At 50.1% G+C, this 14,440-nt stretch overlaps 1 protein-coding gene across 1 annotated transcript in view; it reads right to left on the minus strand.

The window, feature by feature from the left end:
• LOC131668836 (uncharacterized) overlaps positions 1–14,440 on the minus strand; it is a 49,601-nt gene that overhangs the window by 3,462 nt on the left and 31,699 nt on the right. The window contains exons 3-6 of the mRNA XM_058943293.1: positions 3,756–4,097; positions 1,643–1,960; positions 804–1,207; positions 301–643 (exon numbers count right to left, since the gene is read on the minus strand). Of these exons, the coding sequence (XP_058799276.1) occupies positions 301–643; positions 804–1,207; positions 1,643–1,960; positions 3,756–4,001 (1,311 nt within the window). The 5' untranslated portion in view covers positions 4,002–4,097. The remainder of the gene's footprint in view (positions 1–300; positions 644–803; positions 1,208–1,642; positions 1,961–3,755; positions 4,098–14,440) is intronic.

Genomic DNA, 14,440 nt, shown 5'->3' on the forward strand with positions numbered 1-14,440 from the left:
TATGTATCGTTTCCCATTGATGGGGTTGGGTTGGGTTGGGCTTGGTATCGATACCGCCATTCGGGATCGCGCCGGTAGCGAATGAATTTCCTTTGACGTTTCGAATCGTGAAATGGAGGAATGCATTTAAATTTACTTGCATCGACTAATTCTTGCGGTCCTACGCGTTCGAGCGACAATCAACGTACGAGGACGACGTAATTGCATTTGTAAATCAGGCTCGCAATCGATCGAAAGTAGGCTTGCTCCGAATGCAGCCGATCGGAAGGAGCGTCAATTAACGTGGCTTTGATGGTATACCTGGGCGTCGACTTTGGTGCCGCTGGTATCGTCCCACACGACCTTGTTCCTCGCGGCGGCGGCGGCCTCGTCCTTCGTGGGCGACGTTCTGGCGAGCGTGTCCTTCACGGCTCTCACGACCTTCGACTTTTCGAACTTGAAGCTGAGCGCGGCCGGCGGCGATTCGGCGGCCCTCTGCTTCTTGGCCATGGGCTGGTGGCGCTTGGCGAACCACGACGACGGCGAGATGACGGAGGTGCCGGCGGCGCTCCTCGACAGCGCGACCGTCGCCGAGCACTTGCCGTGGTCGCCGCAGCCGTGCAGTATCGACACGTCGAAGCTGTTCGACCGGTGGCTCTTCAGCCTGCAACGAGATCGCGCGGCCAGCGTGAGTCCGCCCATCCGAAAGCTCGCGCGGACCGTTATCCACATCAAAAGCGCACGCGGAGCTTTTTGAGAATAACAGCGTGAGCGCGCGCGGGGAAGGGAGTCACGAGAAAGCCAGCACGACCTTGAGCGCTCACCTGTCCCTCTTCTGCTCGATGCTCTTGGCGGCCGGGGAGGCGGGGTTGGCGTCGTCCTCGAGGCCGCACCGGTCGATCTCCGTGGCCGAGGAGGTGAGCGAGCTGAGGATCGAGATGAGGTCGGTGTTGGTGCAGACGATGCCGCTGCTGGCGGGCGCGCCGCTGCGCGGTGGTATCGGCGGCGGCGGCCCGAGCGGCGGCCGCGCCGGCATCTCGGAGGCGCGGCGGCGCGCCAGGCCGCTCGGCGCCAGCGCGCCGGCCGGGATCGTCGCCAGCGAGAAGTCCGAGTAGCGGCGCTGCTGGTACTGCGTGTAGCGCTGCGCGCCCCCCGCGCCGCTGCCCTCCAGCGGCTGCACCTCGCACACGCGCTCCCGCGACGGGGTTCGCCACATCTTTAGCCGCACCTACGGCCGAGCGGAGAGTCAGGCCCGTTCGACGCGGCAGTCGACCTCTGGCCGGCGCTAGGCCTCGGGGCTTCTCAGGGCGGCCGAGGCAATTGGTGCGCGCGGCGGCGGCGGCGGCGGCGGCGGCGGCGGCGGCGTCGGACATGGCGTTGGATCTCGTTCCAGCGAGTGTAGTCCAATGAGTTCGTTTGCCGAGCACACGGGCAGGCTGCTTCGGCACACGCGGCGGCTCTCGGGGAGCATCGAGGCAGCGACAGCGCGACACATCCGGTTGGAATCCGGCGGGGCGCGACGCGCGAACTCGCCGGCACCGACATCGAAGCGGGCAGGGCAGAGGGGCTCGCGGGTCGATAATTCGAGCGACGAGACAGGAGCGAAGCGGGCGCCGGCTCAGCCCGAGAAAATCGTTATGAGCTTCCTACAACTCGTACTGACCTTCCTGGCGGCTTTGATCTCGGCGATGTCGTCCATGATGTCGAGGGCCAGGTTGTGCGTGCTGCCGCTGTTGGACGGGGGCCCGGTGGAGTCCCTCCTGTTGCCGAGTATCCTGGTGGCACCGCCCATAGGAAAGGCGGCGATGGACTCGCGGCGGTTGCGCCCGAACAGAGTCGGCGGCACCCGCGAGATGGTAACCACCGAGTGGCGCCGTCCGCCGGGCTGAGGTGGTTGCGACTGCGACAGAGTCGCCAGGAAAGCCGCCTCGCGCGGCGACGGCCCCGAGCCCTCACCACCGCGCTCGCTCAGCCGGCGCACCTGCACGCAAACACAAGCACACGGGCGCGCTCACACCTACGGCCGACCATCGCGTGACTCCCTCCGAGTCTATGCATGCGATCAGTTATTCGTCGCCTTCGTGTTCGAGTAGAGTCTCCCGGCCGGGGGTTGACGACCCCGAGGGATTAGGTAAAATCGAAACTCTACTCCAGCCCAACGACGTTTTTTTCGCTCTTTCTCCTTCTTTTTCTTTTGCGTCGACACCCGCTCCTAATAGGATTATCGTTTGGCGGGTCTTTAGCTAACGGTGCTCTTTGTCTTTTCTACGTCCCGCGGCTTTTCGATAAATCTCGTTAGTTTTGGCTACGTCGGAGTGATTTCGCCGAAAGCGAGTGGAAAACTTGCGATAGCATTATTGGCTAATTGCCTCTGACTCTCTTTTTCTTATTTTAACAAAACTCGTTAGAAAGTTAAGTGATAGTCGTGCTGGGAATAAAAAGATTTTCTCATTCAAAAGGTCCGCGAGTCGTTCTCGCCGATCTTCCCGGAAAAAGAACAGTCAAAGTTATACGCGATTCCAAAGTTGCTCGCGCGCACTGGTCGCGAGAACTTGACTAACAATTGACTTTTCTCATCGGTATAATCTTCGGGAAAAGCGTTAATACCACTTTTTGCGATTGTTACGGAGGATAGTTCTAAGCATTCGAAAAGCTTTGTTCGGCAAGTGGTAGGAACGGGGTAATGAGGCGGTATCGCCCGAAAATTTCTAATAAGCAAAGCTTTTGCAGGAGGACGCGTCACGTCGCGCGATTATTATTTAGGAGAGGTCTCTGCAAGTTTTTCAGGTAGCGTGCGCAGTCGCGCCATGCTCGTTATGCTCGCGGAATGGCAGTGCTCGCTAGCGCGGCGATGGTCTCGATATCCAGTCGCGAAGGCGAGGCAGAATTCAAAGCTCGGCGATTTTTTCGAATTGCAAATTGAAGATGATCCGCGCTCGCGCGGCCCGCCGAGGGCGAATGCCTGAAGCTGTCGCGTGGAATAACGTCGGCGAGGCGAAAGGGGAACGCGAGAACTAGAAACTTTACGTCAAATTACATTCCTTTAATGAAATGCCCTTCGGAGCGAAACTTTTGAAAAGTTCCTTCACGCGCGCCGGATTCTCCTTGAGACTTTTCGCTCTTTCGAGGATATAAATTGCTCCCTGATCTTGTTCGGCCGTTTTTTCGGACAAACCGAGCTCGCCAATTCGTCAAAATCGCCGTGCCGCGCACCACAGCGCTCGCGGAATCCGAAACGAGTGCCTCGGAGCGTGGCTCTCTCGCAGTGGCGCGCTCCTGCGCGACGTGGAACGTCAAGCGAGCCGCAGTACCGAAAATATTTCGCAGAGACCTTTGCCAAGGTCTCGGGGCGCCACTGCAGATATCACCGCGGGCCTCGGAAGGTAATCCCAAGATCCGACGTGCCTCGGTATGCTCGCGTCGTATCAGCTTACGGAAACGCAAACGGGCGGTTTCGCGATTTCGCCAGAGGCAGACAAAGGACGGAATGGAGGCGCGCGGCAGTTCGACTCCGTGGATAGGCAATTTCGTAAAATTGCGCGAAACGAGCGAGTGGCAGTCGGGGAGAAAGAAAGGAAAGAAGAGCGAGCGATAGGCCAATTGAATCGTTTCGTTGAATAGGCGCGCGTTTCAAGGTCGCGCGAGCTCGCGATCGATAAGGTCGCACGCGCCCCTACGCGGTCGTCGCGTACACGCGTGTGCCTCGGGATGTGCGGCGGCACAGCGGCGAGGAGAGAAGGAGCGGCGCGGCGGAAAGAGCAAGGCGGGATACTGACCTGCGAGGCGGTGATGCCGGAGGTGCACTGAGGCGTGGGAAGGGAGTGCTTGCGCGCCTCGCGCCACGGCGAGAGCAGGTAGGGGTTGAGCGAGGGCGAGTCCGGGTCGAGGCATCTGGGTGGCGACTCGTCGCGGAGTTTCTCCGCCTCCTCCTCGCCTTGGGCGCTCTCCTCGACGACGATCAGCGGCTCGCCCACGCCGCCCGACGACGACGACAGGCTCGACGAGAACGACTGCCGCCTCATGCCTGCTGCCGCGAGCGTGCTCCGGCTGCCCCTGCTGCGGCCGCCGCAACTGCGCCCGTGATGCGAACAGCCTCGCTCCGCGCGGCCGATCACCGCCTGCAACAGAAGAGTCAGCCGATCATCGAGATTGCCGCCAGGCCCGACGCTGTCCCTTTGCCGGCCCCTTTTTTTGCTTTTGCCTTGTTCGCGCCTTCGACGCGCCCGTCGCCAACTCGCGTCAGCTCTCGCGCCGCGTCTATTTTCCCCTCGCTGTTCGATTGCGAGGCTGCGATTTGGAAATGACGCTGAATCAAAGCGCAGCTCGCAATTGCACTTCTCCGTTGCCGGGAGCGTTGCGCCGGCGCGCGTGCAGCTTGGTAGCTCGAAAGCAAACAGAGTGCGCAGCGAGCGGCGAGCGTCGGTCACTGATTAAACGCGAAAGCCCCTCGCGCGAGTTACGGAATATTCGAGCTCTCGAGAAGGATGAAACAAAAAAAAAGTGACAAACGGAAGCGGAAAGCCGAGCGCCAATGTTTTCAACCGTACTTTTTCAGCTGGCAGCGAGTTTCGCGCGGCGCCGAATGGACTTTGTAATCTTTTTGAATTCGAGCGTCCGCGAGAGAAACTCACGAAGAAAAAGAAGACAACGTCCGCATAATGTTGTCCGCGCGTTTTCCACGCGATCCACTCGCAGCGTGAATGGCCGGAACAAGCGGATCGCACTCCGCGTCGGCTTCCCAGGCGATTCTCTTTTATTATCCCGGAGCGAGAGGTCCGGCGGCACGCCGCGACTTTACGTGCAATACAACACGCCGAGAAACCAACGCGGCGCCGTGGATGTGAGTTTGCCTCGCCACGCTTATTCTCAGCTCTTACCTCGTTCTTAATTTTCTTTGCGTAAGTGGCCGAAAGAATTAGCTGAACCTTTGCAATTTTTCATCGCTTCGCTCGGTAATACACACCCGTGGCCTTCACCTCGCTCGCAATCAGCGATAAGCCGAACGCGACCGCGTAGCGTATCTCGCAAGAAAATCTACGGTGGTTAAGAATTCATAACCCAGGTAGGATGATTTCGCTGGCGATACCGTCGAGCCTACCTTGAACTGGCCCATCGAACTGGATACGTCGCGTAGATACGTCCCAAGAAAGCAGTAAAACAGCGAGATTTTAATTAAGCTCTCCCTATCTCTCTCGTCGGGGACACAACTCGCGCGTTCCTTTAGCCTTCGTCCCCGACTTGCTCAGTGCGAGGAACGTGCTTGCAGCGAGGGACACGCGCGCGCGCACTCCCGTTGCTTTTGCCGCGGCAACGTGCCCGGAACGCGAAAAGTGGATGCTCGCGCTTCCTTTTCGTTTTTCCCGCGTTCGGAGCCCTGGAAAGCCGAGCTTCCTTATCTTTTAATGGATGCCTAATGGCTCTCTCTCTCTCTTCGTCTAGCTTTCACGTGCTCTTAACATTACGTATTACTTGTGCTTTTCATATTCTCAATACGGGTCACGCACAGACGTGGAAATACGAGGTGATCCGCGCGCGCATATCTCCCGGAACCGAACGTCATTTGGCGTCACGATAAAAGTTTGCTTCGCTCGATGAGAGTCCCTTGGCGTGATTGGCCATGCTCAATTAGCCGCTGCTTCAAAGTTGATTTTCGCATGATTGGCCGGAAAAATGAATTGGGCGAAAGACCTTCGGCGCAACGTTTGAAAAGATTTCCCCTATGCGACAAAGAGAGTCGGAAAGCGGCGCAGGGCGTTTGATGAAACAAAGTCGATTCATTGGCTGAATCTCTCTTGAGGAAACTGCGTCGTTTCGAGCGTACTCGCAGTGAAAAATCACTTTTGCGCGAGGCGCACGAGGGCAGTCGCCGCAGCTCCAGCGCGAGAGAGTCGATTGAAATCATTTTATTTCCCCTTTCATCGTTCTCGTTCCTCTTTTGTTGCCTGGCCGCGAGATCAATCGATAACAAAAAAATATAACGTTGCTAATTGGAGGGAACGAAAAATCGTAGTCTATTCACGTAGAGTATTCCCAACATGAATTCGATTGCGCTCCCGAGTACATTGACGTTGAGCAGCGAAGGAAAAATCACGAAGAATAAGTAAGTCGTTGGTCGTCGGTCGGGGAGGGGTTTACAAGTGCCCTTGTGACTTATTCAACCTCGCGAGTGGCAGCCTTTACGCCTCGAAAATTTCCACGTTCGTTTCCGCCTGTCAAACATTCTGCTCGGCTAATTTCGGCAGCTTCAGCAGCTGGAGCTGGCAAGTCAGAGACGATCAGTCGACGCATATTGGAAGGCAAGGCTTTCGGATCACAGCGGCCGTGAAATCGCGGAGAGTGCAATGCGCGTGAAAAGCAAGTCCGTTCGGCTTGCCTGCTTTTAAAGTGGTGATTCGAAGCTCGGCCACCAGCTCGTGCATCCTCGCGGCAAGCGAGGCGTGTAAGCGATCGAGGAGCAAAGTTCTTTCTCGAGCAGTTTGACTTTGAGATCCGTAGATCGCTGGGAAAAGGTAGCAGTCGTAAAACCAGGCGCACGCCCTAGCAACCGATGTTTGCGCTCTATTTTCCTCCTGGCGCTCTCGGAGCAAGTGTTCTTGACGCAGTTTACGAGACTCCTCTCCAACTGCACGCGGCAAGGCCAGCGACGAGACTCGCCGGTAGCCGTATTTCAGTGGATTTTTCGAAATTCATACGAGGAGAGCCTGATTATTGCGGTGCGTATGAAACTTTCAGCTGTAAATCACTGGCGTGCTAAAACGACTATTTGCCGCGCTTTGGTGCATCGTAAAAATAAAATATTCTGCCGACGACTTTACGTACATCCATAAATAAACGTAAATAAAACGTAATTTTCAGTTTGAAAATCGTAAGGTGATTTGAGCCGTTCGTAAATCGTACGTAGTCAACAAACCCAACGAATCCGACGAATCATATTGGATGTGATGTCCGCACTTCTCGTCACGACACACAGACGTGGATCTCTTATCATAAGTGGCTGGGGGCGTTGCGTCTGACGAAAACTGCTTGCTTCCGGAAGATAGCACGCCTGGCTTCGCCCGATTACAAATAATTCGCTTTGCCGTTGTGGCATCCGCTGCCGGACACAATGGATCGAAGTACCTGTTATGTCAACTTTGGACCGTTTGGAAAACGAATGATTCGTTGGGCTTGATCTCTGTCCGATGAAATAAAAAGGCCAGGCGTGCCTGAAAAGTCGAACAGCCGAAGCGTTAAAATCGTAAAAGCGCAACAATGTGCTCACCGCATCGATATTGTAAGTCGAACCGTGCCAAACGTCAATACCATTACCGCGAAAGCGTGGAGACGATTGCTGGGTAAACAATTAACGCAATCAATAGCCTTACGAAACACCTGTACAGCCCTTCAAATATTTGTTATTATTCTCTATTCTTACTTCAATCTCATTCAAGATGTTTCCGGATGACCTGACGACGAATGTGAAAGATTCGTGAGCGCAATCCGTGTGCGAGCATGAATCGCAATCTCGGACCTGTTTCGCGTTAGCAAATTTGCAAGGTAAGTTATGACGACACTGCGCGTAACACTGTTAACGACACCTGACGCGAACTTACCGATGCAATTGCTAACTGAGTAAGCGATCGACTCATCTGCTTTCATCTGTAATAATGCGCGGGTGTAAGTGACGATATGGCATACGTGTCGCCGCTGTGCGCGTCCTTACATTTAGCCACGCGCCGCTGTCGCGTTTCCCCGTCGATATATTTCTATACTTTCGTGACGTATTGTCGTCCGCGCGCATGACGTACGCACTGCAAATGGCCTTTCAAGGCAAAAACAATCGCGCGGTCGTTTGTAAAAGCTGTCAAAACGACGATTGGCTTGCTGTAACGGAGCGAACGTCATTACGTCTCCCGGATATATTTTCTCCTTTCTCACCTTGGAAATTCAATATTCCCGACTATTATCTAGAGGCGTACAAACTTGAGCTCGTATAATTGAATTAATTATAAGTTGCGTGTACTGCAGCAGCAGCAGCAGCAGCAGCAGCAGCAGCAGCAGCCTCGTCGTCTTCACGTAGTCGCGGCACTCGAGAATTTGTCCTGAATATTTGCTCCATTCTCGTAAGATCACGAGTTTTCAGCTGCCGCGCCGCCGTGCTTGAGTGCATCGACAGCTTCTGCCTCCGACGTGCCGTTAAGTCTGATAAACGAAGACGATCGGGTGGGCTTTTCACAGCGTTAACTTATATCTGTCGCGTTCGCGCTTTTATTTGCTTTGTCGTTGCGACGCGCTCGTAGTATCCCGACATCGATTGCGCCCGGCACAGCGTCCAATCATTCAATGACGCGGCGATCGCGTTCCCAAAACCCGTTCCCGCAAGTCTCCTGGCATTCGAATAACTTTTTGACTCGCTGCCGAAGCGCAGCCTCGCAATGATCGCTAAGCCACGAGTCAGCGACAAGCAGACGGCGACGAGCGAAAGAGAAGCTCAAGGAGCTTTCTTCTTGGCAGCATCCGTTTTAATAGCGCATGCGTGAGGTACTACTACGAATCTCTGCGCTGCCTGCTGGGAGAGGGCGCGCAGTCGCTACCTTACGCGCGGCTCTGGGGAAAAGTTTTAAAGTTTCGTCGAGCCAAGGCTACGCGTTGAACGCCAAGCTCCTCGTCGTCGTGTAAGACGTTGCTGTTTGCACGTCGTTTATCGTGGCTCGAGGCACGAGCGCTTGCCTATCGAGCAACCTATTTGCGATCTTGCTAAGGCACATCAATGATACTCTTCAAACATTTCCAGCGCTGCTCCGTTCTTCGTAAAACGTTTTTAGCTATCATTTACCGCGACGATCGATCTTTTCTTTTTCATAATACTTCTGTATCATTCGCTTGTTTGCGTTCAGCGCTTCGTTTGATAATTGATTGATTTGCTTACTAATCAAATTCGAACGAATGATTTATCATTCAATGTCAAACTGAACGCCGAAGCGATATCGATGAAGCTACACGTCAGACCGACTCATACTTTTAGTTCGGGAAGACATTTGTTGCGTAGGTTGTACGCAGTATTAGCATTCCTTAAAAAGTAGGATTGGAATGAATGTGGAGTACCTGGAGAGATTCGTAATCGCAATATTCGCGAAGGCGTGTCATTCGCAAATCGTGATTAGTGATTTTATCGGCTCATAATTTCGGAACGCAAAATACGTATCTGACCAAATTCGCCGGATCGATTAAACGCAGTATTGGAATTGCGCAGAAAGTCGAATCCGAGCGAATAGTGCCTGGGGATGCTTGCAATCGCAATGTTTGTGGAGTTGCGCGTCACGCGGGCAATTCGGCCCTGTCAGCTTCAGTTTCATAAACGCTGTCGCACTGCAAAAGAAAGCGATAAAACGGAAATGAAAAGCTACGAAATCATTAAATTCAGGATAATGCTATTACAGAAGCAGTCGATAAGAGGCGTTGGGCTAATTCGTATCTCCTGCGACGAGCTGTCATCCTAGAGCAGATGGCTTTCGTCCAATCATTCGGTTGGCGCGATTAGGTGTTTCGGCCAGCCCCGTACATCGAGTCGATAAATGTGAGAATGGGATTCGTACGTCTGGCTCGGGTGTGCCAACTAATGGGGAAACTGATGAGTTTGCTTCATAGCCTCCAGCCATTCATTTCACTCACAGTTGTAAAAAAACGGTAATTCGACTCGAAGAAAGTCAAAGTATCCCCAAGATAAGATTTCCCGGAGAAAGTTTGGAAATTTTTAAATGATGCGAAATAATTCTAATTTACTACTTACTTGCGAATGATAGTTTCAGAATGGACTAAAAAATAGCATAGTGGATAAATTTGGCAGCAGAAGTACAATAGCAGCCACAGACTTTTCCGTGATTCGGTCCAATGTAACACGAAGTAGCAGCTCGGCCAAGGTGCATTAATCACATTTTTGGATGTCAGCCAAAATTATGAAGCTTTTCACGATTTGCAAAATGTTCGCCCTATTCATCATCGCTCGAAGTCAGCAGATCGACTTTAGCTAATTAAAAGACATTTTTTTAATAAGTAACTTGCGAGCAGATGTATTATTACTTTTATCTTACTTCCAGTATTTTTACGAAGCAGTATTGATCCAAAAGTTTCCGAGATAAGATGTCGATATATTATGTTGAGGTTATATAGCCTACGACGCTACTATACTCATCAACTAACTCGAAATTGATGTCTACTTAAACTATCGTTAAAAACTGCCACTTTCATTGTCGTTTGTAATAGGAGCAATCTCCGCTTATTTCATTTCTATTGCTGATGAATAGAAATGACAAGCTATGGCAGCAAACAGCGGTGCTTGCAAACTCTCGTACGTAAGTTACAGTACGCGAACATCGTAAAAAGTCGACTGACCGTTGAATGTTGCAAACACCAGTGGCCACGTGGTAAATCTAATAAATTGCAAATTACTCGTGCAAGACAAGAGACTTGTAGAGTTCTATAGGGTATCCCTGTGGTCCATGTGCACGACTATTCCGAGGCCAGCTGCAAAGGTACGTACAAGGCTAGAAGAGGCAACCGGGACCTTGCTGTGTTAAATACGTTTGCAGATGTACTGAGTAAACCGTCTCCGGTAGAGGCTCATTACATGTGGCTATTCATACAAAACGAGGATGAAATGTATAACCTACTTTTTTACGAATCTGACGATTAAGTGTGGAAACAATAAATGAATATAATTTATGCGTTTGTTTCGTTACGAGAAGCAATAACAATGACTTTGGTAGCTAGCTAAAACAAAATAAAGGCATATCATGGGCATATCGATTAATAAATTTTAATTAAATCAAAAATAACATGGAGGCACTCCAAATATTTTGATATTAACTGCAGTCAAGAAGCTCATAAACTTGATAGTTTACTGGGCCTTTACTCATGCGTTTCTGTTCTGACTTCAAACTCTCTTCGATTTTAACGAGTTTTTCATTCGGCAAAACTGCTGCCATCTCAGTTTCCGACAAATATTCAGAATATTAGCGGTATTAGAGTCATCACATAGAAGATCTAGCACTCGTGACACCTAGAAGATTTCGAATCTGACATAAGTTATCCAATGAAAACCGTTGAGTCAAGTTTCTTTGTAGAAATTGAAGGGCAAACTAGCGGACGTCCGGCAGCTCTGCAACTTAATATTTAGGATGCCAAAAGTTTACCTAAAAATTAGCGGCTTTACGGTATCAGCTACCGTGATCCTTCGGCAAACACAAACCATAATAGGCTGCGCTAAGCTCAAGATAGCGATAAATATGTGAGTCAAGCTATTTCGCGCGCACTCGTAAATTGACCTTCTGCGAGGTGGCGCGTTCCCTTGAAATATTTGAATTCCCGTTCAAGGAAGCTTTACTCGACAAATTTTCGCGTGGAAGCTCCGACAATGCCCCAAAGTTGGCGCGTAGCTCAACGAACACGAGGCGATAAGGCACAATTTATTACAGTAATGTTTTTGCTATATGTTACGATTGCACATTTATTGCGAGCGAAGACTTTGCGTGTGCCTTAGAAATTCGAGAGGTGGCGGCTTACGCCATGTCAAAGAGTCTGCAATTTTGAAAATGTATTTTGTAAGTAGGGGTTCATTCAATTGTATAAACTTCACAAGCTTCTCGACTTTAGCTTCTGTCAACTACTCATAAGGTCTACGTATTACGTTGACCTTAATAAAGTTACAGTTAATTTATATTATCACCAATTTAAAAGAAAAACAAAGTATCGTCATACAGTAATATTTTATTGACAAGACACCTACAAATTTCAGTAGAACATTGTGTTTATGTAGTTATAAGGGAAACGGTGGATCAAGCAGATGTCAGTCGGTTTATCTGGACGCAAGGCAATAATTATCGCAGAACCCTTTGCCAGGATGTTGAGCGGTCTAGCAAATAGCAAGGAAAATAACGCCTCGGCAGACAGTCCCTCGATCGTTTCTCGTCAACGACGGCGAGCTTTCCGCAACATTAATTGGTACTGTTCCAGCTTCCACATCCTCATCTAACAGCTTTCGCTCGTGGTATTTTCAACAATTAAACGTACTGCTCGTCGCAAAGAGAAAATTCTTTGTGAAAAATTACAAGGATTTTGTTCTGCTAACCTTTCTCAGAAAGAAGACCTTCGCAAAGAACCTCGCGAATCGTACTTTTCAAGGTTTTTTTCGCGGCCAGACCAGCGACATCGATTGTCTCCTGGCTCTTTTAAATTGAAAGGATAATTTGAAAAATGGGTAGCTTTGATCAATTAAAAGGAAAGCTGATAATCAAGAAATATTCGCTTACTTACGGCAGTACATATGTTTTTCAAAAAAGAAGTCGAACAAGCGTGAGGCCAATGGTAAAAAAAGTGCAAAGGGTCAGGACGAGTGAATACGCTTTCTTATTTCTCAAGTTAAGACTGATGCGCGCAGTCTGACTCAACATTTTGAATTAAATACAGATCCGTAGGACAGTTTAACGAAATATTGATTGACCGATGACGAGCATAAATGGGATTTTTGACCTAGCGTGACTCACGCGTAATATAAAAAAAAGATTAGCATTAGCAAAGATAATTGTACTTGACACAAGAAAATGGCAAAGCCAATAATTTCGATCAGTCAACTAGAGACAGTAATCAAAATGCGAGTTGACAGCTGTCGAGATGATCTCAATAAACCAGTCAGCAATTAGTCATCACTAAAAATAGCCACGAATAACGCGTCAAATGACGCGCGAAGGAAAAAAAAAAGCAAGCGGGTAATCTGAGAAACAGCACGGTGCATTATGTTGCCTCGCGGGGAAACGGCGTTGTCTTCATTCATTCTTGCACTCGACTGATTTATCGTCGCGTCGGAAAGAGACTCTTTCTCGCCTGCGCTGCTGCTGATGCTGATTCTCGCAATCTTCTTAGCCTTGCAAATGTGCTGGTCTTGAATAATTTTACATTTGGGATCTACATGCGTTCTGATTGCTGATGAGATCTGCTCGAGCGGGGTGTTGTTCTTGATTCTAAGGTGGCGATCGATATCTTCTTTTTCTCGCTCCTGGTAAACAGACCGAAAGTCTGCTTCTCCGGGCAAAAAAATCGCACGAGAACTCCTTGGTTATATGTCTCCGTCGACAATTTATCTAAATGTTTTGTCCTCGGATAAGTTTGGCTTTTCGTTTTCTTGTGACAAGGTAACATCTGCGCGAGACTACGGTGTAAGTTGCTTCTTTTTTGTGGCTCGAGTAAATTTTAATTTGCAGTTCAATCAGGCGTTCCATTTCATCTTTTTACTCTCGTGTACATTTTTTCTTCACTTGACGAATTTTTGCATTTCATTTACTATATTCGTCTTCCCTATTGCTAATTTCAGAGGCTTTGCGTATTTATTTCAGTCTTTCGATTTTCCGATGCTTCTCAACAGTCGTTAATGCATTGTGATGCAGATTTTATTTTAATCAGCTGAACATATCTACCATGAAGCTAATAAAAATTGAATGGCTATTGAAAATTCCTGTCGACTGTCATTTATCGGAAAATAATTTACGAGAGATTTTTAAAAGACCAGACGAAAAGTTTGTAATAATCCGAGGATTAAAGGTCATCTGTGAACTCCAGTTGCATTCTGCAGTATCGGCAATCGTATGATCCGCAATCGGCTCTTATCTCGACGACTACAATCTCGAGAAAGAGTGAGAGAATCGATTATAGAGGAGGGGTGGCTCGTTAGCAACGTCGAGAAACTTGGCATCTGTTGCTTCGTCCGAGGATGAGAGGCGCGACAGCAAAGTTGCAGGTGAATTCGAGTAATTTGTCTTGGTGCGCTTGGCTCTCGCGCCGCTTCCCTTGTTCGCTTTGTTTTAGCTCGCGCGAGTCAAGTGCGCTCGACCATTTTAAAGCTGTTTCGGCCGAGCCGTTACTCGTCGATGCACACAGTGCGCGCCTGCTCTGCTGCCGTGAGAGATGACGGAAGCAGAGCAGGCAACGCCAGGCTGATTGAACGCGCGCGTTATTCGCGCTGCGATAGATGCTGGCTTCGCTCGGTCGTACGTTCAATCAAACGAATTTTACGAGATAAATCAAAAGTATTACGCGTGCGTATGCGAGCGCGCCCGACGAATCGATGCCATTACTGAGATTGGCCGTAAGCCAATTTGCGTCATACCGTCGAACTTCCGACGATAAAAGCACGGGCTCCTTCGCATTTGTCATGATCCACGCGCGCGCTCTCTCTCTCTCTCTCTCTCCCTCCCTCTCTGGCGCGCACGCATATTCCGAGCGACAAAGATAGTACCCGGGTTAATTCGAGGGCACGAGTTTCACTTCGCGTGGGTGGTTGTTGCCGTTCAGTCTAGGTTCCTCCTTCCCTTTTACGACGAATACAGAATTTATGGCTGTGTACTGATAAGAAGTTAAGACTCTCTCAGTTTCTCGTTCATTCTCGCTTGTTTTTCGCCAAAGCTAAGAAGATTGATTTCTCCTCTCTTCT

This window comes from Phymastichus coffea, unplaced genomic scaffold (assembly GCF_024137745.1).
Source record: "Phymastichus coffea isolate CEN01 unplaced genomic scaffold, Cenicafe_Pcof_1.1 PCOF00084, whole genome shotgun sequence".
Taxonomy (NCBI): Eukaryota; Metazoa; Arthropoda; class Insecta; order Hymenoptera; family Eulophidae; genus Phymastichus; species Phymastichus coffea.